Source organism: Diabrotica virgifera, chromosome 2 (assembly GCF_917563875.1).
Source record: "Diabrotica virgifera virgifera chromosome 2, PGI_DIABVI_V3a".
In the NCBI taxonomy this organism is placed as follows: domain Eukaryota; kingdom Metazoa; phylum Arthropoda; class Insecta; order Coleoptera; family Chrysomelidae; genus Diabrotica; species Diabrotica virgifera.
Window position 1 is genome coordinate 119,295,626 of NC_065444.1, and position 27,577 is coordinate 119,323,202.

The 27,577-nt window shown below is 32.8% G+C and overlaps 2 protein-coding genes across 2 annotated transcripts in view; one reads left to right on the plus strand and one right to left on the minus strand.

The window, feature by feature from the left end:
* LOC126879591 (probable E3 SUMO-protein ligase RNF212) overlaps positions 1-24,148 on the minus strand; it is a 425,741-nt gene extending 401,593 nt beyond the window's left edge. Inside the window, exons 1-3 of the mRNA XM_050642759.1 lie at positions 23,968-24,148; positions 23,784-23,908; positions 5,837-5,983 (exon numbers count right to left, since the gene is read on the minus strand). Coding sequence (XP_050498716.1) covers positions 5,837-5,983; positions 23,784-23,908; positions 23,968-24,076 — 381 coding nt within the window. The 5' untranslated portion in view covers positions 24,077-24,148. The remainder of the gene's footprint in view (positions 1-5,836; positions 5,984-23,783; positions 23,909-23,967) is intronic.
* A 405-nt stretch (positions 24,149-24,553) lies between these two features.
* LOC126879592 (inositol polyphosphate 5-phosphatase OCRL) overlaps positions 24,554-27,577 on the plus strand; it is a 185,474-nt gene continuing 182,450 nt past the window's right edge. The window contains exons 1-2 of the mRNA XM_050642760.1: positions 24,554-24,843; positions 24,918-25,098. Of these exons, the coding sequence (XP_050498717.1) occupies positions 24,772-24,843; positions 24,918-25,098 (253 nt within the window). The 5' untranslated portion in view covers positions 24,554-24,771. The remainder of the gene's footprint in view (positions 24,844-24,917; positions 25,099-27,577) is intronic.

Below are 27,577 nucleotides of genomic sequence, written 5' to 3' on the forward strand. Positions count from 1 at the left end.
AGGGCCGAAAGTCCCTGAGAACTTCTATAATGTTTATTGTAATAAGTTACAGGGGTGAAAAACTAAGAGAAAATTTAATGGGATTTTTAATTTCAAATATATCATTCAAAATAAACTTTTTATTTATTCTAAGGGACTTTCGGCCCTCGGTAATAATTTCGTCTTTCATTCTGCGTTTAAATTTTTCAAAAATATTTATTGGTTTTTTCAGGATTCGAAAAAAATAAACACAATGCCGTGGTAATATTTTCCAAATCTATCTTTGTCTTACAACGCACTCAGCCGAGTATAATATTGTCAGCATATATTGTCAGTCAGACACTGACAATCAGTGACAATGTTAAATATTTGACATTGCATCGGGAATATGTTGAGTTATTGATTAAATATTATTGATATATAATGTATTTGATAAATAATTGATTTAAGACGTGAACTTAATAAAAAGTTATTTATTGTGTATTATTTGTGGAAGATCCAAGCAGAGAATACATCAGGATAATATATTCTGTGATCCAAGTATTTTGTTGTTAAAGATGTTCAAAATTGTAAGCGTTCCATAACAATATATTATTAAAAAATCACTTTAACACTTTTTCTCTTTTTTCGATTGAGTATTAGTCTTTGTTGTACAAATAAATTATTACAATCACTGAACACATAGTTAGTGAAAAAATTATCACATTTATTAACTGAATTAGTAATTTGCAGTTATAAAAATAACAGTTATCCAAGAACATTCAAAACCCATCTCTTTAAATTAATGATGACATTTTCAAGTAGAATGACATTCTAGTAATGTTTACATATCCATACCAGTGTGAATTTTACTACACGTAATTTGCCGTGTAAAGACAGAAAAAGTAGGGATACACGTAAAATATTTGCGAAATATGTACCCATAGCCTTAAATGGTTTTTGAAGTACTTAAAGAAGTTATTATCTTCAATTTTGGTAATAATACCTTTTTTGTTAAAACTTATTTATAGTTAGAGTTATTTATAAAAGACAGCTTTAAAACATATATTTTTTTCACGAAAAATTAATAGTTATTTATGATATAAGTGTTAAAAGTACACGTTTAAGGCACGCGTGTGAAAGTTTGCAGAGCGAAGCGAGTTCTGCAATTCACATGAGTGCCTTAAAAATGTACTTTTTAACACGCATATCATTCAATATTTTTTCTACAAACGTAATTACAGGACAACAGGGCCCCCGTAAGAGTTACAAGCGCCTGTGTGCAAAAAAAGATTTTGGCGCCCCTTAAGTTATTTTGGATCATGTTTTTTTACTTATTTTTTTGACGGTAGTTAGGTAGGTGAATGCTTAAAATAAAGCAAAAAATTAAACTTTAAAAGTAATCTCCATAGTCCATTCATCCACGGTCCAAAAATTGCAAAACCTCCGAATTTTAAAGAACCGCTTGGATTGACATGAAATTTGGTATACAAATAGCTAACATGTCAAAGAAAAAAGTGCTATTGTGCTGATGTGCGCTTTCGCCCTGGATGTGAGTTTCGCCTCTTCTCGGGAGCGAAAAAACATACGTTCAAAAAAGTCCGGAATTGGATAAAACTACTAATTTTAAGCAACTTTTGTTCTATAGAGTTTATATTCATTTTTCAACATAAAAAAACAGGTTTTTACGGTTTTTCGCAAATAACTCAAAAAGTAAGTGTTTTATCGAAAAAAGTATGCTTAGAAAAAGTATAGATCATAAAAAGAAAAAAAATGGTGTATATATGAAATCTGTAGACCCAGTAGAAGCAGAGCTGTAGCTAATGAAAAGTAGGTTCTTATTCGTCAAATTCCAAATCGAATATTTCAACGTGAAATAACCAAAAAATCAAGCACTTTTCTGGGAAAACTCATAATTTTTTAAAAGTATTAAAAGAAACTTTATTTTTGTTTGTTTTTTATTTTCTAACATCAAAACTAAGTAATAAGAAACTAAGTAACGCTACAAATAGTGGTGGTCCCTTTAGTTTTTGGTAAAAGAAAAAATCGTGAAAATCACCCCCTAATTAGCATCCCAAATGAAATTAATTATTACCGCTTCACCACAAGACGCCACAAGTTATTTTACTTATGTATTGTTTATATGATCTGAAGTTTTATAGGTTAAAAGGGCTTGAACGAGCCACTAATCACGAGTGTATGCAAATTTTTAATAGCCAAAATATTCTTAACAAATTTTTGTCCTACAGGAAAAGAAAAAATCCAAAATATTCAGAAAAGCAAAACATATATTTTTTTACTGCTTGAGATTTTTGGTATCACTAATAATGAAAGTTATCCTAAAAAACCGGAATTTTTTAATAAAAAAAATTTATTTTAAAACCAAATCTTTTCGAAAATAAGCACTTATAAAAAAATAGTACATATAAAGTAAATGATGAAGCTGTGACGATTAATTTCATTTAGGATGCTTATTAGAGGGAGTGAGTTTTACGATTTTTTTTACCAAAAAAATAAGGGGCCTTTGTTTTGAGCGTAATTTACTTACTTTTGATGCTAAAAATTAAGAAGTTGTAATTAGTTTTCCCCGAAAAGTGCTTAATTTTTTGGTTATTTCAAGTTGAAATATTGAATGAACATATTCACTCGTAAATAACTCTTATAAATATACACGCAAATAGAGTATTGACTTTGAAACTGTGAACTAACGCTATAGAACCAAAGTTGCTTAGGAAGTTAGTTTATCCAATTGCGGACATATTTTGAACGTATATTTTTTCACCCCGAGAAGGGGTGAAACTCACAGGAGAAACTCACCCCAGAACAAAAAGCGGACATCGGCACAATATACCTATTTTTCTTTGACGTGTTAGTTATGTGTATGCCATATTTCATGTCAATACAAGCGGTCCTTTAAAATTCACATCAAAAGCCGTTAGTAAATGGACTATTTTGTATACTAAAATATCAAAATGAAACAAACAGAATAAAATCATAATAAAATAAATTAAAATGCATGACTTCTGACGACATTTTCTCTCACATAGGAATCGTCAGTAACTGGATGATGTACTAATAAAATTTCGTATGGATGTATACCTTCTTCTTCTTCTTTAGGTGCCGTGTCCGTATTCAGACGTTGGTCGTCATCATGTTTACCAAGTCCCTAAAACCTCTATCGGCTGCTGCGCGAAATAATTTTTCTACTGTGGTTCCACACCATTGTCTAATATTACGCAACCATGAAAGTTTCTTTCGACCAATCCTTCTCTTTCCCTCCACTTTTCCTTGTATTATAATGCAAAGTAGATGGTATTTAAGTCCTCTAATTATATGGCCAAAGTATTCTGTTTGTCTCCTTTTTTTCTCCTATTTAATTTCTCAACATTTATTTTAAAATTAATTTTTGTTTTATTCTCCAAATTTTTTTTTGCAATTTTTGACCTCGGGTTTTGGGGCCCCTAAAGGATGGCGCCTGTGTTAAGTCTGGGAAAAACCTACCGGTTTTAACCGATAACCGGTTTTTTTACTTCGCAATAACCGGTTTTACCGGTTGTTTTTTGTCCCGGTTTTAACCGGTTTTTTCTTTTTAAAGTAAAAACCGGTTATTAGGTTTTTACGGTGGATTTTATTATTTATAATTAGGTTTTATTATTTTGGATTCCAATCATAATTATTATTCTCAAGTAATTATTCCAAACAAAACCATAATTCAAATTTTATTTTATGAATACAGAAGCAAACTGAAAGTGCAAACTCACATCAGCCAGAAACAATTAAGTTTTATTATAATATTTTGTTTAAAAGGTATTTGTAATCATAATATTTACATAAGAAGTGATCTGGTTGAAGTAGACGCAAACATCATCTATTTTTCACACTTTACTCTTGACATTGAAAGTGGGTGAATGACTTTTTTTCTGATTACCAAAAATAATGCTCTGACTATGAATATCGAATTACCGATTACGAATACGACTCTCCAAGGATTTCCCTACCTTTTCAAAACGATACACCCATACAGGAAGTATTAAATGAGTTAAATGTACGTATTATACAAAAATATACAAACGTGTTAAAAGAAATACATGATAATTTTTTTTTGATGGTAGTAAAATTAAAAGATAAATTGCATTATCCAATTTATTTTTAAGTAAATTATTTATGTTGATATTATTCTTTTTAAATCCCATTTGAAAGAGTCTGGGAAATTTTTTATAAGTTGGGAAATGGTTGGGTTAAATTGTATATTATTGCAATATGTATAATATATTAATCTTACCCTATATTATATTTAATAATAATCAATAAATATATAATAATAATAAAATAATAAATAAATATAATAATTAATAGAATAAAATGGTTTTATTAAAAATTGTGTTTTATTTATATTGATATTGATGTTAAAAACAAGATATTGATGTTTTTTCGATAGTACTAATTTTGATCATATTGATATCGAGTATCGAGTCGAGTGGATAGTATCGTAAACTAAAGTGCATTGTAAATGTAACATTGTAATCTATTGGATTAAAAAAACCGAAAACCGGTTTTTGTAAAAACCAGTTTTTTTGGCCGGTTATAACCGCCAGGTTAAACCGTAAGCAAGAAAAAACCGGTATAACCGAAAACCGGTGTTTTGTCGAGAACCGCCATCCCTAGCCTGTGTGCGTTGCACACTTTGCACATATGGTAGCGGGGGCCCTGCAGGACAATATCTACAAAAACTTTTACTTGAACTTGACTGACATTCCATTTTTATATTTTTTTGACATTGCATCAAAATTGCCTATACTATTTTAAAGCACTAGTGCCTTAAAGTAGCATTTTTAACGCTCGTATGGAGTGCTAAAAATTGCATTTTTCTACAACCGTGTTAAAAATGCAATTTTTAGCACTCCATACGAGCGTTAAAAATGCTACTTTAAGGCACTAGTGCTTTAAAAATTTTAAGGCACTGCAGTTCGTATTGACAGTATAGACAATTTTGATGTAATGTCAAAAAAATATAAAAATGGAATGTCAGTCAAGTTCAAGTAAAATTTTTGTAGATATTGTCCTGTAATTACGTTTGTAGAAAAAATATTGTATGATATGCGTGTTAAAAAGTACATTTTTAAGGCACTCATGTGAGTTTCAGAACTCGCTATCGCTCATTCTGCAAACTTTCACATGCGTGCCTTAAACGTGTACTTTTAACACTTATATCATAAATAACTATTTTAACACGGTTGTAAAAAAAATATTTTATCTTTAATAAATAACTCAAAAAGTATTGATGTATTTTAATAACTTTATGTAACAATTTTTGATTAAAATTGCGTTGGGGAGAGTCCGTAAAAAAATATATCCTTAAAAGAACTCGAAAACTCGAAACGATTAAGACAAGGTAAGTTAAGAGCGTAGGTGCTAAATTTCGGACCAATGATTTTTAAATGTATTCAGTTTCTTTCGAATCATGAAAAAACTAATAAATTTTATTGAAAAATTTAAACGCAGAATGAAAAATTGCATTATAACCGAGGGCCAAAAAAACCCTTAGAATAAGCAAAAAGTTTCTTTTAAATGAGATAATTGAAATTAAAAATCACACTACATTTTCTCTTAGTTTTTCACCCCTGTAACTTATTAAAATAAGCATTATAGAAGTTTTCAGGGACCTTCGGCTCTCGGTAATAATGTAGTCTTCTAGTCTTTCATTCTGCGTTTAAATTTTTCAATACTTATTAGTTTTCTTAGGATTCGAAAAAATGAATGCATTTAAAAAGCACTGGGTCGAAATTTTGCGCTTACGCTCTTAAGTAGGTGAAGAACAGTGTATATTTAAAAAATCTGACGGTTTGAGCGAGGCGTAATAAACAAAAAATTTCCTTACCAGCAACATATTCCTCATAATTTTATTCTCGCTTAAAACTCCTTTTAGTTTATGATGATAAGTAATCAGTTCCTTTTTTGCGAATTGGTACTTTTGCATTTGAGCTTGACACAATCTCTCCCTATGTTTCATTTGGAATTGGTAAATCTAAAAAAAATACTCACTCAGTATTTTTTGAGTTAAAAAAATTAAAAGTTTTTCGGTAAATGGGATCTTCAACATTATAGTCGAGGAAATGAAGCATTTTGGCTCGCAATTTTTTCGTCCAATATGGATTTACTTGAAATTTTGAAAGAAGGTAGGGAATAGTCCAAGGATCATTTTCTATATCATGCCGCTGTACGGTAAAAGCTTCGGGGTGGTTGCCACCCCATTGTAAGAAAAAAATGTTTTTTACATTTTCTTCGTAAAACATATATTTTTCGAGTTATTCACGCTTGAACGTAACAGTTTTTCGATGAAAAAATCGACTTTTTTAGAGGGTTTTTTGAGAATACCTCGAAAAATATGCATTTAATCAAAAAAACTGTAGAAATCAAAATTGTATCTTTTAGTAACACAAACCAAATTATTTTTCTGTAATATCGCTAAGACCAATACAAACCGAGATACGGTATGTTAAATGTTAGCTCTTTTCGTCAAATGCATAATTTGAAATATTCAAAGTAAAATAACGGAAAAACTTTGCATTTTTCGAGGAAAACCTAAAAAATCTTTTTTCAAGTATACAGTTAGGCCTTTCAAAAAAAATAACAAAAAGGTTCTAGTCTGAAAAGTAAGCGACTTATGATCAAAAAAAGGTCGGTACCTGCTTTTCTCGATGAAAAAATCAGTGAAAACAACCCCCTAACTACCCTCCTGATTAAAAATTGGTCTTCACCTTTCTGTAATTACTTTTATATTGGTATTAACAATACACCCAAGAAGTTTGACCTATTTAAAAGGCCTAATTTTAGAAAAATTGGAGTTTAAAGAAAAATTAATTTTTTGGAATTTCCCATTTTCACCTTTTACTTCAAAATATCTCCGAAAATACTGGAGATACGAAAAAAATTATAGATTGCCAAATTGTAGCTTCTTTAATAACTAAAATTCCCTTGTATATATATTTTCATTACATCGAACAGTTAGCGAGATATAGCTGTTTAAATCCTCTATTTACGAGCAAACACCCCCTTATTCGAGCCCTTTAAACCCACCCTAATTAAAAACTGAGGAATCTTACGGAATTTAGTTGACAAAGTCTTATAACTCTTCAAAAATCCTACAAAGTCATTTTTGAAAAATATTTTCACCGCCAAAAATGAAGGAGCTATGTTTATAAAACGAATTTTTTTTTTTTTGAAAAATTCGGATAGTCCGCTTATGGATAATTTTCAATGTATGTATAATACCACAGAACCGGTTCGTATACTGGAAGATGACTAAAAAACTATTTGTATTTGTATTTCTACATACATATTTGTAAATTCTTATTTTTGTGTAAATAAATTTTTTTGTAATTCTTTAATTCTACTTTTTTTTCGGGTCTAGGACATTTCGCCGTCGCCGTTTCGCCGTCGCCATTTCGCCGTCGCCGTTTCGCCGTCGAGCCATTTCGCCGTCGCCGTTTCGCCGTCGAGCCATTTCGCCTTCGCCGTTTCGCCGTCGAGCCATTTCGCCGTCGCCATTTCGTTGTTAGCATTCGTACTTCTAATTTCGGGATGATCATTACTTGTACTTATATAAGTTTTGAATGGTTTTCGATTCGAACGATTATATACTATCACTTATCACTTTTGCATAATGAAGTTTTTTATTTTTGATACAGTAAAAACAATTGAAATTGAAATCCCTTTTCTCAATATTGTTTATTTCCGGGACATTTAGTCTAAAAAAAAGTTAGTATGTTATCACGTTATTGCGACATTTAGTATAAAAAAAGTTAGTATGTTATCACGTTCTTGTAAACTTAACCAATGCCGGGATGGCGACGGCGAAACGGCCGACGGCGAAGTGGCTCTACGGCGAAACGGCCGACGGCGAAGTGGCTCGACGGCGAGACGGCGAAGTGGCTCGACGGCGAGACGGCGAAGTGGCTCGACGGCGAAATGTCAACGGCGAAATGGCGACGGCGAAACGGCGACGGCGAAACGTCCCAGTCCGTTTTTTTCTGTATAGACCTATTAAAATATCTACTTATAAAAACTGTAATGTTATTAAGGGTGGCTTTTAAGGGTTGAAGTATTATGATATTATAACCTAAAGTATAAAACAATTATTATTTAACCAATCAAAACCAAATTTTACCCATACTAAATTATACAATGTTTTTATATAATTTTTGACAATAAGGGGTTGTTTACACTCCTAAAAATAATGAACACCCTTAAGCATGATATAGAATATGAAGTACAGGGTGAGATGATCCTAATCCCAATTTTTTTTGTAAATCGATACAAGCCGAAATTATTCTTTTAGGATAAGTAAATTTTTTATATATAGCTCCAACAAGGGTGGTTTTAAGGGTTGAAATATTACGATAGTATATCTTAAAGCATAAAACATTCATTATGTAACTAATAAGAACCCAATGTTGACAATATTAAACTTTAAAATGTTATTTTATAATTTTTACAACTAGGGGTAGTTTTCACCCTTACAAAACCAAAAGCGTACAACGGCTCAATATAGAAAATAAACTAGAGGGTGAAATGAGCCTAATCCCAAATTTGTGTACAAATCGATGCTGGACGAAAAAATTGCGAGGTTTTGCCATTCTTTCAGCTTCATTTGCTCGACTATTATTATTAAGTTATATTAAGTTACTAATTCCCCTCTGTGGCGCAGTGGTAAGAGTGCCTACCTTTGAAACGAAAGGTCGGGAGTTCGAATCCTACCAGGGGCAGAAATTTTTCGTTTATTATAAATTAATAAGTGAAAAATAGTTTCTGTCCTTGTGGGATCGGTACTCACCGGAGGGACCGCAGACGTTCGGAAACAATTAGCGTCTCTTTGCAAAGACAATGACGTCGACTTTGCAAAGTAACAAGACACTTACTCAACACACACACTACACATTACTCCCCTGACTTAGTGATAAGTTATACAATTACGTGGCTAAAGGTTATATAAACCAAAGCCAGAATCAGAGAAAAAAAAAAGTTATTAATTTCTTCCTCAGGCATATCTGTCCTTTTTTCTAAAATTGATTGAAACGATTGTTATTGTTCTGAATTGCCAAGAATGTTAATGGGTTAAAATTTTTATTTTGAATATTTCTCATAACTGTTCTGTGAGGTTAAACTTCGTTGATCATGAAAACCATTGCAAAACATGTCATATGTTCAATTTCTAATATTATATGATATCAATAAAAATATTGGCAAGTTTGTTTGTATGTGAAGGTGTATTATCATGCACAAATAAAACTCTAACGCCAAAACATCTTTCCAGAGCCTTATAATCCACATCCACATCTTTGGTCTTTTAAAGAGGGTCTAACAGAAAATAAGAGATTCTTTGTTCCATCATGCATAGTCTCATCTCAAAAAAATTACAGTTACCTAATACTTAAAATAATTTCAGTATCGACCAGATCACTTAAAGCCTAGCTTTAATGCGACGGTGTTGTCTGATCGCATCGCAGGTCAATTCTGATTTCATTAGGTAATGAGATATTTTGCCAATACTAAGCATTGTCTAGTTTTACGCAATCATGGCAGTTTCTTTCGACCAGTTATTTACATTTTCGTTTAGTTTCAATTATTTGTTCATTGGAATATAATACAGACAATGTATTTCAACATCCAATAAAAGGTAAACTATAAAAATCTTCCGCTTTTAAATGATCTACTTGCCAGGTGATTATTTATTTCAAAACATATTCAAAATTTAAACTATTTAATTGCTTCTATATTCTTGGAAATTAACCATTATTTCAAAGTCACCAATATTTTATTTTGACGTTTTAGACCTTATATCTGACTATTTTCTTTCAATATAGGGTTAATCAATCAAATGCAAAACACAGGTAGATAACTTGAATAAAGGTTCAAATTGAAATGAAATGAAAGCATTGAATGCTTCAGAGTATGAAATGCTTTTGTCGTATTTTCTACCCTAAAGAAAGCATTCCAAATTGTTTGTGTACATGTAGGTACATTTTGAGCACGTCTTATACTCAGTGGCGTAGCTGACAGGCCCGCAGGGCCCGCAAGGCGGGGGGCCCGACGTCAGGAGGGGCCCCTTAAAGCCTTCCAGCTTAATACTTCTACTTTCTTTAAATTGGGGACCAAAACATATTTTCCTAATAAGCATCAAAATAGGAAATTTGGGAGGAAGTAATGAAGCGGGTAATTGACGTAATAACTCTTACTCTTTCTGGATGCAATTTAGCGTTTCGTGGACATGTTGGTAGTTCAGATGAAAGTGAATCCCAAAAAGGTATCTAATTTTTGTCGATGGTTTTTTTACTAGCTAAGTATGATCCTGTTTTAGCTAAATTAACCGATAAAAACAATAACTTAAACAAATTACATGAGCCACCAAATACAAAACGAAGTTATAAATTTGCTGGCTTAAGAAACTGAAAACTTTATTAAATTAATTAAAAAAAGTTGTTTTTATTCAATAATTCTTGATTTTTGATACCACTCACGATATTTCCAAAGACGATCAGCTTAGTTTTATTTTCCGGTATGTAAAAATAACTTGCGACGAAAATAATTTACCCTTCAAAGCAGAAGTTGTTTGGGATTATTTCGCATATTAGACCAAAGTGCAGAAGGTGCTGTAAATGAAATTTTAAAATTTATACAATCAAAACACCTTTCCGTACACAACTGCAGAGGAAACAGGTAAATATGATGGGGCAAGCGTTATGAGTGGTGTATATGATACCGTTAAAACCCGATTTCAGTTAAAACCCAAATTTACTAGGAAAAACTAGTTTTAACTACGCGCTTTAGACAATTCTAGTTTTAACTAGTCAAAACTACATTAGACTGCTAAATTCAGTTAAAACTAGAATTCTTGAACAAGTTTCAAAATTATGTACCTGCTGAAGACATTTTTGACATAATTGAGGCTATTGCTATGGGTTATGGAGGTTTTAAACGTTGCTATTGGTTATGGAGGTTGGGATAGGTTGAAGCAGTGTTGCCAATCTGCGGATAATTATCCGATTTGCGTACCTTTTTAAGAGTTTTCGTATCTTCTTCGTACCTTTGCATAAATCGGATATTTGCGGATATTTTTCAGTGTATCTACCATCGACTAAAACTTTCTCATCCATATATTCTCAACACCAACAACACATTAATTTTGTTTGGTGGTTCCACCCAAAATTTTATAAATAGCCTATACTGGATGAATGTTAGTGACATCCGATACTTTTCATCTTTTGACAAAAGGGAGATGTGCCGATTCTTTTGTTTAGAATTTAAATGCACAAGTGCATCCACTTAAGGCATACTAATCCAATTCAAATTTCAAAAACCGTCTGCCGTCCGATGTTATTTATGAGTTTTTAGTTTTTAGTCTTTAAACTTTCAGTTGAAAGCTAATTCACGCACGATTTAGTTTTATTTTCATTTTATGTAGTGCAGTGCTTAAGTAAACCTCTCGTCTGTTGAAATAATTTTGGTTTGTGAAAATACTTTTTATAATGGGTAAATGGTCAATAAAAAATGTTAAGGTGGGTAAAAATTTTTACTAACGTGTGGATATTGAAATATAATAATGAATTTGTTTTAGACCAAATCAAATAATAAAAAAAATATTGCTGAAAAGCAGCCATGCTTCTGAACAACAGGTAATTAGTAGTAGTAAAATAATTAAGACTTCACTATATAACATACGGGTGTTTTATTACTAATTGGACATATTTTAACTATATTATAATGATGAGCTTATACAGTGTGAAAGGCACTTATGGAATAAAATTATTTGTGTCCTTGTTTTAAAGAATTATAAAAAACGCTGCGACCCGTCGATTTTAATATATAAAAGTGCACTTTTTAAATATAAATTTAAATCTACAGGGTGATTGACTCAAGCCTGGCAGAGTCCATATGTTTTATTTTTATTGGAACACCCTATATATTTTTAAATTTTTAAAAGCTGCTTAACAACCAATTTTAACGAAATATAATTAACAATAATACAGGGAGAAATTTTGAAATTAGAAAGTATCTACTTATGGAATAAAATTGTTTGTGTACTTATTTTAGAAAATTATTAAAATATTCTGTGACCCTTTAACTTTTAAATTCAAATGGGCGCTTTATAAATATAGATTTAAATATACAGGGTGCGTCACGAAAGTCTAGCATAGTCCATGATCTTTAGTTTTAATGAATCACCCAGTATATTTTTGTGTTATTAGAAGCTACTTAACAACCTCATCTCAAAAAAGTGTATTATGTAGGTTCTATTATGAATAATACAAGGTGAATTTTGAAATGATTTAAAACTTTCGTCAAGACATTATATACAAAACCCAATATATATTAGTAGTTTATAAATAAAATAAAGTAGTTTCTAAGAACATCAAACTTCTAAAAAATACAGGGTGTTTCACTAAAATGGACAAGATAATGTCCTATGCTAGACTTGCGTGAATCACCCTGTATATTCAAATTTATATTTAAAAAGTGCATATTTGAATTTAAAAGTTGGGGTATTCTAGGGTTTTTATAATTTTTTAAAATAAGGACACAAACTACATTATTTCATAATTATCATACATTATATAATTCATTGAAATCAGGTTGCTAAGCAGTTTTTAAAAATATAAAAATATGTTCATTTGACGTATCTTGCTGAGATTGCTAAATCCTTATTGGTTAATTGATGTTTATTAAGAATAAAATTGTAAAATGAAACAATTAATAATTTAATAAATAATAAATGATTTAATTTTTATTCGATAGATAATTAAGAATAATATCACCTGTCTTACAGGTTATATATTTTTCTACACTTTAACCACAGATGTACACAGAATATATGTATAACGTTACTCAGAATAAGGTAGTCATTTGTAGAATACCTAAGTTCAAAATATTTTCCAGATTTATCGGACATGAGATGTAGTTAAATCGGTTCTTTTTGTAAAGTTCTATCAAATCTAATATCTTAAACAAAACCATTTCATCAAAACATGCTATACCTAATTATATTTATGATTTTTTTTAGGAATGTAATGGTACTATGCAGAAAAGAACTTTCCGGCACAGAAACGTCACTTTTCTGCACACTACTCTCAGTTATTCTGTGAGAAAATATTAAGTTTGTTAACATAAAATTGTGCAGAAAAATGCATTTGGAATAGTGGTTGTAGAAAAATATACTTATTTGAAACTAGTAATATCTAGATATCTACTAATTAACTCAAATATCCTTCAAATTTTTTGCCTATAAAAATTATTTGGTCGGGCATTAACGTTGAACGCACCACGGGTATTATGGATAATAACTTTGATACCTTTATAACTACAAGATTGTCAAATACATTTCTATTGTTTTAGTTGTAATAAATCTTTAGTTGTCAAAAGAGCGTAGGCGCAAAATTTCGGACCAATAATCTTTAAACGTATTCATTTTTTTTCGAATCCTGAGAAAACTAATATTTTTGAAAAATTTAAACGCAGAATGAAAGATTACATTATTACCGAGGGCTGAAAGTTCCTTAGAATAAACAAAATGTTTCTTTTGAATGAGATATTTGAAATTAAAAATCACACCCAATATTCTCTTTTGCTTTTACCCCTGTAACATATTAGAATAAAACTTATAGAAGTATTCAGGGACTTTCGGCCCTCGGTAATAATGTAATCTTTTATTCTGCGTTTAAATTTTTAAATAATACTTATTAGCTTTCTCAGGACTCGAAAAAAATAATGTATTTTAAAAGCATTGACCAGAAATTTTGCGCCTATGCTATTAATGTAGCTGTAGTTTATTTTGTATTGATTTATTTATTATTTATTTTTCCAGTACCTAGTTTAATGTAGTTATTACGTTTTAATAAAATAATATTTAAAAGTGTTTTTTTTTACTTAAATAATTATAATAAATTAATATAACGATCCAAATAATGAAATATTTAGATTTATTTATATATTTAGAATTTAACACTTACGATAATACAAAATACGAGTAATATAATAATAGTAAGTAAATAGTATCATACATACATGAATTAGATAATAATCAGCTAGGATACGAGATTTTCATCTATAAACGAAAATTTTTAAACTGTGAAATAGAGAATCCAGTAGATTAAAGAGCCGGTATGTTCGAACGCTAATCAGAAATGGAATCAACTGATCATTATCAAATATTTAATTACTGTCAATGTCAACTTTGTTTGGGTTGCTGAAAACATTGATTAAAATTATGAGATTAATTGATTAATTAATCAATTAGGTTTATAATTGTTACGTTAATTGATTATTAATAATTCATTAATCAATCAATTATATTAATTATCATAATGATAATTGATTACAATCAACTAAAAGAATAACATTGGCAACATTGATTTTAATAACAGAATAATTTTTGACCTTTTTTTTTGGATTGAGGTGGAACGCTCTTAGCAGACTAGGGAAGGTGTCCCTAGTACTGTTGGACTCGGACAGGAGAGGAGAACACGCTAGGGCCCACAGACCAGAGTAGATCCATGCGTCCCGCGTGCCCCCCATAACCAGCCGCCTACCAACTAAAACCACCCCCTCTTCCGACCCGGAATATCCCTGGACGTGTTCATTAGTGAACGATACATGGGGATATCCCGCGCAGTCTATGTAAGTAGGGCTAAAGGAGAAGATTGGCATACGCCCTTCTATACTATTCTCGCCTTCGTAGAAACGGAGAGGCGGATAGGGGGGAGGTCTTTGAGGATAAACTCATAAAAAGAAAGGACAGGCTCGCCTACCTAAGATCAGCAGACGGACAGGGGAGGTCTTTGGATAGTGAGCTGAATAGTAGTATAGTATTAGCTATGCTATTCTCGCCTGTCTGAAAATGACACGCGGATAGGGGGAGTTTACGACTGAAGGTGGGTATTACTTAATTGATAATCGGCCCAGTGAGCCTACCTACAAATGGTAGAAAGAACATAATTGATTAAGGTGTAGGGAGACTTAAAGATGAATATAAATAGGTAGGCCTTGAAAAAAATTTAGGGTAATGTGCCTGTGAATGTTTATATCTGTTGTGGCAGTTTTTTTCCTATTTTTTGTCTTTTTTCTGTTTTTTTTAATTTTTTTTTACTATTTTTTATTTATTTTTATTTATTTTTATTTTTTTTATTTTTTTTTATTTTATTTTTTTTTATTTATTTTTTTTATTTTTTATTTTATTTTATTTTTTATCAACTACGTGTAGCCAATCTCACCCATCTTGTTCCGCTCGTTCTAGAACCGCTCTGAGCTTTACAATACCCGTGACTACGTCTATAATAAATTCAAAATTGGACTTATTCTCGACCGCGACGTTAATTATGTTATTGGGGCCTATATCGCCGAATCTGTTCCTGAGCCTGGCCTGCTCGCAAGCGAAGACGCTACACCGGAAAACGCAGTGTTCTGCGTCTTCCCTCACGTGGCAGGTCCGGCACAGGTCATCGTTTGCCTTACCGATTCTGTAAGTGAACGCCCGGAAGGACCCGTGCCCGGTTAAAAATTGGGTGAAATAAAAATTAACCCGCTTAAACTTGCAAGCGTACCACGTCCCCACATTCGGTATAAGCTGCTTGGTCCATTGGGCTTTACTTATTTCCGCCTCCCATTCTACCTGCCAGTCCATGAGTAGCCGCTCTCTGGCAGCCGCTCTTACTTCCGGTAAGTGGCCGTTTTGTTGCTCATATAGAGATTTTCTTTCCCTGGCTAGCAGGTAGATAGGAGGGGCGCCCGCTATCACTTGTAGGGCCGTGGTAGACGTAGTCTTGTAGGCACTGACTACGTTCAACAGAGGTTTCCTCTGCGCCTTATTTAACAATTCTCTGTACTTCTTGTGCCGTAGAGCCTCGACCCAGACCGGGGCTCCGTAGAGAAGGGTGGACTGTATAGTGTTGAGGTACAGTCTTCTTTTGGCACTACCTGGCCCTCCGATATTTGGTGTTATTCTTCGGAGGGCTGCGGTTTGTGCCTCGGCTTTCCTTACCACTCTCGTTAGGTGTTTGGAGAACCCAAGTCCACGTTCGAGGTCTATACCCAGGTATTTGGCGCAGAAGGAAGGTTTGACCTCGTTGTTTCCAAAATGGAACAGCAGGTCTGGTCCGTTTCTAGGTTTCTTTAGAATCACCACCTCTGTCTTTGCGCTTGCAAGTTCAAGATCATTCTCGATCATCCAAGCGTTCACCCTGCTGAAACATCCTTGAGCAATCTCAACTAACTCCCAGTGACAGTCGTGGCTGACGAAGATGGCAAAATCGTCCGCGTAAGCCACAGCCTCACAGTAGCGCCCGTGCCGCAGATTCAGTACGCCGTTGTATAGTATATTCCAGAGGGTCGGTCCGAGGACTGACCCCTGGGGAACGCCGGCAGTGAGCTTGGTATTGTTGTTTTTATTAATTATTAGGGACCTGTTAGACAGATAGCTCTTGACTATGTTGACCAAATAATCCGACAAATTGAGGGCCTCCATCCTATTTATGATGTGCCCCCAATTTGCCGAATTAAATGCGTTTTTGACATCAAACATGATCAGCGCGGCCCATCTTTTCGTGACAGATTACCGTGTATCATTAGCAGCGTACCTTTTCGTGACAAATCGCATATTTTTAGAGCAATCATCGGATAATTTAGAGAAATGCGATTGGCAACACTGGGTTGAAGACTAAATCCGCCAGAAAATACGCAAATATAACAATTGATATATTCAATAATTTTATATTAATGTGTGAAACCTGCCAACGGAAGAAGAGTATAGCGAAGAGGGGTCTTGTGTTGAAACCTATATTGCATTCAGAAATGAATAGTCGCTGTTAGGTAGATTGATCGATATGCAATCACAAGGGGATCACGGCTACAAGTTTATTATGGTTTATCAGAACCATTTAACAAAATTTGTTTTGTTGACACCATTACAACATAAGAGGGCGGAAGAAGTTGCTTATCAATTTTATTAACGGATATATTCTTGATTTTTGGCGCACCATGCATTTGGCCGAGAGTTCGGTAGTAATGCAGTTATAAATGAGGTAATGTCATACTGGCCTGAGAAAAAATTAGTTGATGGAAAACCAAGGCCAGAGTCAAGGTTCAGTCGAGCGAGCTAACCAAGATATCAAGAAAATGTTAGCAATCTGGATGCAAGGGCGGTCATATATCTTAATTCAGGGGGGGGCCATTTTGTACAATTAGATATTAGCTCTCAATTTCAATACAGACACAAAACGCAGAATGGGATGTTTTATATATTGAAAAGAGAAAATAACAATAACTCGAATGAAATGAAATTATAAACAAAAAACTAATACTCTACATGACGAACTCTATGTTTCGGCTCACTCCACTTTTAGCGAAACGTTCTATTATATTGTCTTCGTTAATAACAATGTCCTTGTGGACATGCATTAGTGCAAGGCCAGTTAACCGTTCTTCACCCATATTGGCCCTCAGCCAACTCTTAAGTCTTCTCAGTCCTGAAAAACTCCTCTCTGCAGATGCAACACTTACTGGAAGAGTACAGAATATTTTTAAAATTTTATTAATGATTGGATGCATCATTTCATCACATTGTATGAGAGCATTTAGATCATCGCTCGGAATTTCCGATTCTTTGCTGTGTTTCCATCTCATTTTCCATAAATGTAGCTCTGCAATAAAAGTTGACTTCAGCACGTCTCTAACTGTCTCAAACAAACTTCCATATTTTGCAATCAAAATTTCTACGGCGGAATGGATGTCATCTTCATTTGAATGAATTAATATAGCAGGAACACATATTTGTAGATTAAATACATCCATGGTTTCTTGCTGGAAACGACACTCAATGTCGGAAATGATACTTTCAAGTAAAGGAATATATATCGTTATTCGAAAGTATTCTGTGGAGGAATGAATATCTGGATTAGGTCGATTTTTCATGAATTTATTCACTCTTGGAATACATAAATCTATATTCAAATTTTCTAGACATGGCATTATTTCTTTAAGCAAAGCATTGAAATTTGTTTCTGCATTGTTTCGTTTGTCTTTCAAAACAAGCAGCGTATTTAGAACAGCATTCTGTGTAGAGCTTATAGCCAAATTTTTTGTTTGCAATAATTTGCTCAGAGGTAACGTTATTGCGAGTACTTCATTTAGACAAAACAAAGTGATAATAAAGCTGCAATTTGATGAGATCGCAAGTATATGCGTCCTAGCTTTACTGGAAGATTCTCTTTCGTTCCATTCGGAAATCAAATTCAAAGCTTGCAAAATTTTTTCAATCGATGCTTTAAACTGCAGAACGGAGTCGTGCCGTTCTACCCATCGCGTTTCACACAATCCAGAGAGCTGATCACCCAATGTTTGTTTGAGGACATAATTGCGTTTAGAAGAGGCTTTGAAAAAAGATATTATTTCCTTCATTACCCCTACAGCATTTCTCACACATTGAACGTTTGATGATTTCGACAAACTCAAATTTAAAGCATGATTGAAACATGGACATCGTACAGCTATATTCATTTCTTTTTGAATTTCTTGGACGGCTCCTTGTTGTTTTGATGTCATTACGCTGCATCCGTCTGTACAAATTCCTACACAATTTTCCAATGGTAAACGAAATTTTTGAACTTGTTTTATCACTGATTTTCCTAAAATAGTACCATTCAAAACCGGTTCCAACGTATCGGGACTGAGCTCATAGTTCTCAGAATGACAATCTATGAATGACACAAAATCCTCCCGCACGTTGTTACCTTCTAAGTATCTAATAACAATCGACATTTGGGAAACATGTGCTATGTCAGTAGTTTCGTCAAACATAATGCTGTAATATTTAGCATCACTAATTTTTTTCACGATAACAGACAAAATTTCGTCTTCAATCAACATTCAATCAACTCATTTTGCGTTCTTTTGCTAATATATGTGGCACGTGACGACGTGTTTCTTAAATGCTCTTCTAAAGTTTTGTCTTCTGCTTCGATTCTGAATCGAAGAAGCTCTCGGAAGTTTCCCTCATTATTTGTCACATTGCTTTCTTCTAATAATGGCCCGTCATCTCTATGGCCACGGAAAGGTATACATTGTTTGGCTAAAAAAATTATAGATCGAATGATTGGTTTGAGCCGATTTCGATTATCCTCTATCTGCCTGGCTCGAGCACTATCTATCAAATTTCTTATATCTAAAGATCGGTTTTCGTAACATTTTATAAAATTATCGCTCGATAAAACCGCTTCAATGTGATATCGATTTGTATTATGTTTATCTAGCACACCATCCATTCCAAATAATTTTGCAAATTTTGTAACTGGTGTGGTAACCAAACTTTGCAAACTTGTTGCTTTATTTTTACCACCTGAATTTGCGAAGGTAGCACAGTGCTTACAAAAAAGTCCTTTCTTCAAGTCCGAAAACGCAATCCAGTTATATTTTTGGAGATGATCGTATCTCAAGTACCGCTTAACTAACTTGTTATTTTTGTTATGTTCAGAAAATGGAAATGAGTAGTTTTTTTCCGGAACCCACGTATTTTTCAAATAATTATATTTTTGAAAGTCTCCCAAACTACTCAAACCATCAACAACTCGACCAATGTCGTAGTTACTAACTTCATTGGACTTTTCTACAGCGACTTGCTTTAGAGTATTTTCATTATTAACTGATGTTTGTAATGTTGATACAGTTGTAAGTCGTTCTGGCACTACGAGATTATGTTGAGAAGACGATGAGGAAGATGACCGGGATGACCCATTATCACCCACATCTTTAATTACTTTCTTCGGAACAACAGAAAAATACGAATTCAACGTATTCGTATTGTTTGCCCTCTTCATTTTCTGAAAAAAAAAGAACATTTGTGATTCCGGCCAAACGAGAGATGGATATGCCCAGGTTTTTTAATTTGAGCCTAATAATAATTTGCAGTCACTTTTCGTTCAAATCGGAATCTATTAACTTTTGTATTTCGAAATAGCATCCTATATAGCGAACATCTGGGCTGGACGAGAGAAAACTGCAGAGTATTATTTACTCATTGCTGATGTATTCGTTCCGTTAGCAAACAGAAAATTATTCCTAACCTATCTATGGATTTTTACTCACCTGTCACCCTGGAATAAAATGATGATTACAATCCGGCAATATATATAGTGCACTGCACCTATGTCACCTCTATAACTACGATACGATAGTGTATATCGGGTAGACGATAGATACTTCAGAACGTTCAAATTTCTACACAATACACAACGATATAACTTCCATAAAAAAATATGTACATAGGCATTCTTATGTTTCTGTTTCTACACTGGACGTCGCCGGTGTCGGGATTCGCGCGGGAGGCGATGCACTTGCATTGGCGTAACCAGAGTTGAAGAGACAGGCATTATGATTAATTATCATTATTACAGATTGCAGTATCTAGGTATTTCAAAATCCGTATGTGAATCCATTCAAAATAATTAATTTACAGAGTAAATAATTTAAAATATATTAACATAACATTATCCTGTGTTACTAGACAAGTTTATTTAAGGTGCATTGCCACCTTTGGGGGGGGGCCATGGCCCCCATGGCCCCCCCCTTATGACCGCCCTTGTCTGGATGCAAGACAACACAACAACGTGGTCAAAATGATTTGAGTATTTTACGTTTACGATCTTGTCCAGAGTATTTTACGTTTTAGAAAAATTATTTGCAAACAACCAGGGTAGCAAATTATTTACCGAGTTTTCGTTGAATTTGGAAATTACTGAAAAGTTTGGTAAAAACTAGTTTTGACTGAAATATTCTTAGTCTCAATTAGAATTAACTGAAAACATTTGACAGTACTAGTTTTCACTAGTTAAAACTAGAATTGTGTAAAGCCCACAGTCAAAACTAGTTTCTCCTAGTAAATTGGGGTTTTAACTGAAATCGGGTTTTTACGGTAACATATATATTATTCAGGCGTCAAAGGTGCATAACTGACATTGAAAAAACAGTTTCCTATGTTCAATTTGCATCCTATAATCTGAATCTAGTGTTAAATGATGCCGTTGCTGGTGTACAGGAGTTTTTTTACAATATACCTAATTAAGAGATTATATGTTTTTTTTTTGTGCAAGTATTAAAAGATGGGATGTACAATGTACTATTATGACTTTGGATTTATCGCGTTTGCCAACACTTAAAAAGGTTATGTGAAACCCGGTGGTCATCCAGACATGATGCTGTTATGGCTTTGCGTCGAGCTTTCTGACAAGTAATGAAATCTTTAACAAAAATTTCACTGCTCTCAAAAAACTATGAAAAATTAGAAGCTAATGCATTAGTAGAGCATATGAATAATTTTTAATTTGCCGTTAACATTACTATTCAATCTAAAATACTTAACTTTATTCATCTAACATCAAAACTTTTGTAATCTGAAACGGCAGAGTTAACCATCAACTTTTTGAAAAAACTCGTGATAATCTTCGAGAAATGAGAAATTCGTTTTCCGAAATTTTATAAGAAGCAGCAGGAGTAGCAGAATAGTGGGGATTATATATAAACGGATAAAACGTATAAAAAAATTTACAATGAGCTCAGCTGCGACGAAAAAATAACTTGTAGCAAAAAAAGTTTTGAAGTTAATGTTTTCAATGTAAATTTAAATATAGTATTGCAACAACTTACTAATAGATTTGTCGGATTAAGAGACATGAAGGTATAGGTTTTCATGTCTATTCCCAAAAACTCTATCAACACTAACTGAAGGCTTATTAAAGAAATGCCAAATATTGTTATTTACACATATTTTAGTAATTATACTGTTATTAGTTGTCGTTATCTTTTATAACACGGGGCCCACAAAAATTGTCGCGGGGGGCCCCGCAATCTTCAGCTACGCCACTGCTTATACTTACCTACTTATATCCTTAAAAATTATAATTTTAAATTACCTACCTATACAGAGTTGGGATAAAGTATGGAACCAAGCAAATATCTTTGAAACGAAAAGAACAATATTTATGCAAGTACGCAGTGACGCAAAAGGCATATGATGCCATATTTTTTGTTACTATTCCACTTCCGGTTTCACCGGAAATACCCTTAACTTATTTACTTTAAATGGGACACCCTGTATATTTTTGTAGATTTTAAAAGAACTTGTTATTTTTAATTCATACATACCAAGTTTGGAAGAAAAAACTATTAAAACAAGAAATAAATTTCTTTGCAGTTAAAAAATAGGTTAATTTATTTACGTTAGACCAATGATATTATAAATAAAAAAAGTACTTTCAAATGTTAAAAATGCTTGCCGTTCACCTCCTGACAAGTTCGTGAGTATCTTTTTGCAAGATTTCTCCACGTATTAGTTCACATTCATCAATTATTCTTTGTCTCAAATCCTGCCAGCATGTTGGTCGCCTAACGTGATTTAACACGTGATTTTAGATAACCCTAAAAAAAATCTAACGAGTTGAGGTCCGGAGAACGAGCGGGCCACTCTACGAATCCTCTACCTACGCCCATTGAAGAAATCAAATGATTTAGAAAATTCACCTTCAAAAAATTAAAATTCACGATAACCGATTTATTATTAATATTTCAATTCGATCATTTTCAGTTAAATGGGCTATTTTTAATACAACTTATTTCTGTCAATTAGTTTAGTAACGGTTTTACCTACTATACTAAATTCAAATAAGTCATGCAGTGCACGTAAACAACAATTTTAGTCTACAGTATAGTATATAGATAGTACTCGTTTATTTCCTACTACGTTGTATTAATACAAAAAATTATCTACAGACACTTTTTAACAAATTTTTTCTTCCAAATATGGTATTATATGTATGAATTAAAAATAATAAGTTATTTTAAAATCTGCAAAAATATACAGGGTGTCCCATTTAAATTAAATAAGTTAGGGGTATTTTCGGTGAAACCGGAAGTAGAGTAGTAACAAAAAATATGGCATCAGATGCCTTTTGCGTTACTGTACTTGCATGCAAAGTTTCATAAATATTGTTCTTTTCGTTTCAAAGATATTTACTTGGTTCCATTCTTTATCCCAACCCAGTATAAAAAAAACATTGTAAATTTTAAGAACTCTTATTTTGGTGTAGGTATCTTATTAATCTTATACCTAACTTTAAACCCAAATTTACAGATGTAACATTATAATTTGGAAGAGCGTAGGCGCAAAATTATTTCGGGCCCATGCTTTTTAAATGCATTCATTTGTTCGAATCCTGATAAAACTATAATAACTATTTTTGAAACATTTAAACGCAGAATGAAAGACTACATTATTACCGATTGCCGAAAGTCCGTTATTAGTATTAGACTAACCAAAAAGTTTCTTTTGAATGAGGTACTATTTGGAATTAAAAATCACACTAAATTTTCCCTTTTTCATCGCTATAACTTATTAAAATAAACATTATAGAAGATTTCAGGGACTTTGGCCCTTGGTAAGAATATAATCTCTCATTCTGCGTTTAAATTTTTCAAAAATACCTATATTAGTTTTCTCAGGATTCGAAAAAAATGATGAACGCATTTAAAACACATTGGCGCTAAATTTTGCGCCTGTGCCCTTTTAAAAGACAATCTAATAATATTATTTGTGCAGGATATAGAAAAGTGGAGAGATATCAGATATCTCTATATACCGTTGATTGATAAATATAGGGGGATTGATAAATATATATACCTCCCCTATATTTATTAATCAATGCTATAGCTGTACATCGGCAGGAGCTAAATAATATCAACAGGTAGCTAGATATATGTGATAAGTGATAACTATGTAGCTAAATGCTTACCTCTAATAGTTTCTTAATTTGCATTTCCAACGGTATAAAAAATGGTTGAACTGAACTAGTCATATCGTTTCCAATCGCTATAAAACTACCAGATTTTTCACAAACTAAACATTTATTGGTGTCACCTTAAAAATATTATAACCATAAATACATAACTTCTAATCATAATTTAGATAGTACTTACTGACTCGTTTGACGCATGTTTCACAAAATATGTGAGAACATTCTACAACATACATTTTCAATTCTGGTTGCAATTTTAAAAAACATTTGTTACAATGTACCCAGTCCATTTTTGAAAATTCTTATTTGAATTAAAATTTTTAAAAATGAATGTAATTCTTTAGCGTCCTCTCTTAATCAACTAGAGGAGATGTCACTTTTTGACAGAATCCTTTCATATTCGGAGATCAAAGCCATCTATGACAGGGTGTTATGAACCATGACATATAAGATATAATTATTGCTATGAACGTACAAGTCAATTGCACATTGTTTTAAAAAATAAATAATCATTCCAAAAATTTTTTGCCCTAATTATTTTTTAATTACTGTTTAAAATCTACAATTTAAAAAAAAAGTTAATTATTTACATTATTTAGCGGGGCGCCATCTTTTAACGACAAAGGTAACTAATATAAAAGGGAATATTTGAATAGGAACTAAATTTGATATCAAAAATATTATCTGCCCATTGATTCTTTAGTTCTTTCAAAAGATAAGCATTACTTTTTAAGGTAAGTAATTAGAATTTTCCTTAAATTCTTTTTTAACTAACATAAATTATAATAGGTATAAATCTTTGAAATAACTCCTTACTCCTTTTTTTGTAATTAATTAGTGACTTTTATCGGTTGCTTGCTAACTGGTAACACTGTTTAAAAAATCGATGACAAATTTAGGTTATGTTTATGACATTAGTAATAAATCGCCCTTTATTTTTAAATTTAAAAGTAAATATTTACATAAAATGAATTGAATTGATATTATGTTAGCCGTTCATAAAGATGTTGTGAATATTGTGCAAGCTAAGTTCTTGTCTGCTGAGTTGGTGAAAAGTGTATCCTTTTAAAACCTTAAAGAAATAGCAACAGTATTTTTTTCATGATTGTATTTTTCTTAATAGTGCTACAGATTCACCTAAATGTTTATACATTGGAGGAAATCTGGCCGAACGAAAACCGCATTTTGGCCTTAGTTGAATACAATAAGTCATTTGCTTTATTTGTACTTATATCATCCAAACCTAGACCTAACAGTATATCGGATCTTTCCATTGAAACTGTCACTCCTATTGATGAATTTTTCTCTTGTAGTAAGTATTGTTTCACTTAGTAGATATTAAACATACCGAATTGAGCGTAAGGTTTGATTATAAGCATACTTAATAATGAGCTTAATATTCAATAACTACACTTTTTAAAATCACCCAAAAACAAATTTAAGTCATCTATTTTGTTTTTCAAAGTTTTTTGTATGGTATTGCATTTACACATATTTATTTGTTATTAAAATATTACACTTAAGTTATTCACTATCAGTGGGATTCCTTCTTGTCTTAATTTTCAATTATTATTATCTGCATAGGCGTAACCAGGATGATCCTAAGGGGGTTACAACTACCTGAAAGGGGGGGGGTTACAACTACTGGAAGGTCTCTGAGGGCTATGGTGTTAAGCGTATAGAGCTCAAAGTACATCCCAATGGGGGGGGGGGGGTTATAACCCCCAAAACCCCCCCTGGTTATGCCTATGGTTATCTGGACCTAATGATATTTAGTTGGTTATGTTTAATGCCAATTAATTAAGAGGTTTGTACTAAATTTAGACATGATATACATTGGAATATTTATGTTAATTATCTTAAATTACTTACATACACTCTAATATTAATTTTATTACCAATTGTATTACATGAGGAGATATAAAAACAAGCATGAACCGTTAAAAACACAAATGAAAGCATGTAATTTTACATGAAGAGAAAGCTAAATGATATAATATGTTTATAAATATGATATAATATAAAACGTTTTTGTCTTCAGTTTTAGTTCATTGCAGTTCACAGTTTTATATGAGGGTCATTCGTAAAATAAGGTTCTCTATACCACTGAGAAAGAGTGCGACATGCTAGGAGAAATCTGGCAACACTGCCTTACGTATCACCTCCCTCTCTCTCACCCAACCATTTTTGGCTCGCTGCATTACCCAGTGTCGGCCTAGCAGTCTTTGAAGATGGAGGTCACTGTTGCTGTTACTGCCAATGTGAAATTCATGCTGTGATACGTTTTTTAAATGCAAAATGGATTTCACCTGTTGACATTCATGGTTGGTTAATTTGAAGTTTATGGGTAAAAGTGCACATCTGTTCAACATGTTTGCAACAAACGGAAATTCACAATGAAGATGGAAGCTTCACATTCATCGTGAATTTCCAATCAGCCTTCACTGAATTCTCTACATCTACACCATTTGCAAACATGTTGAACAAATATGCACCATTAGCCATAAACTTCAATTAACTGACGATGAATTTCAATAGGTGAAATTCATTTTCCATTTAAAAAACATATCTCTCTCTCCTATGGTGCTACAGTACAAGTCCAGCCCTGGCCTCCCCAGCATCCTCAATATCTCTTTAGCATCGGATCTCACCTCGTCACCTCTTCCTAATTCTGGCTGACGTCCCAGAAGTTCAAAAAAACTTATCACAGCATGAATTTCACATTGGCGGGTAACAGCCACTGTGATCTCCACCTTCAAAGGCTACTAGGGTGACACTGAGCAATGCAGCGAGACGAAAGTGGTTGGTTGAAGAGGGAGAGTTGATGTGTAAGGCAGTGTTGCTAAATTTGTCCCAACATGTCACACTCTTTCTCAGCAGCACAGGGAACCTTTTTTACAAATTACATTGGTGGTAACAGCGACCGTGACCTTCATCTTCAAAGGCTGCTAGACTGACTCTAAGCAATGCAGCGTAAAGAAAGTGGTGGGGTCTGAGAGAGGAAGGGTTTATGTTTAAGGCAGTGTTGCCAGATTTCTCCCAGTACATCCCACTCTTTCTTAGAGGCATAGGGAACCTTATTTTACGAGTGACCCTAGTAATTTGTCTATCTGTCTATTATTAGGTAGGCTATTAGGCTGTGTCTCTAATCTGTCTATTATCATTAGCTTTTCATTTGATTTTTTCTCTCTAATGGAACAGAGAAATTTTTGTATGTTTATTTCTATGTTAATAATGTAATGTATATTTATCAGCATTAGTAATGGGTCACAGACGTTTCCCCAACTGTCATCAATACGACTAACTTCACATGTAACTTTGATACGAGAATTATAAAAAAATATGCATTGAAATCCAGATCCCGTAATTCTTTAAGCATGATAAAGTGAAGTACAACGACATACATATTTGTTTCTTTGTAATTACAGCTTCAATTTACCATACACTTCTCGTAGACTTTGCTGATAGGTAGAGTCGTGTTGGGGAAAAGTCGTGTGCCCATTAGTAATATGTCTATCTCCATTTCTGAACCCAAGCCTCTAGCACCTTGACAGAATGGAGGGTGTAGTATAATGGATATAATTAGAGGACTTATTTACAAATATAAGATAAATATGTGATAGTAACAACAGTCTAAAATTAAAAATTTAACCCAACTTAAAAATGGATCTCAAGGACTATCCTAAGTGCCAAATTTACATTTATCTTTATTTGTACCTTTGTGATTTTCCGTTTCCTTTGGTGCTAAAGTTGAGTTAAATGTAGATTATGGCTGGAAAGTTAGGTTAAAT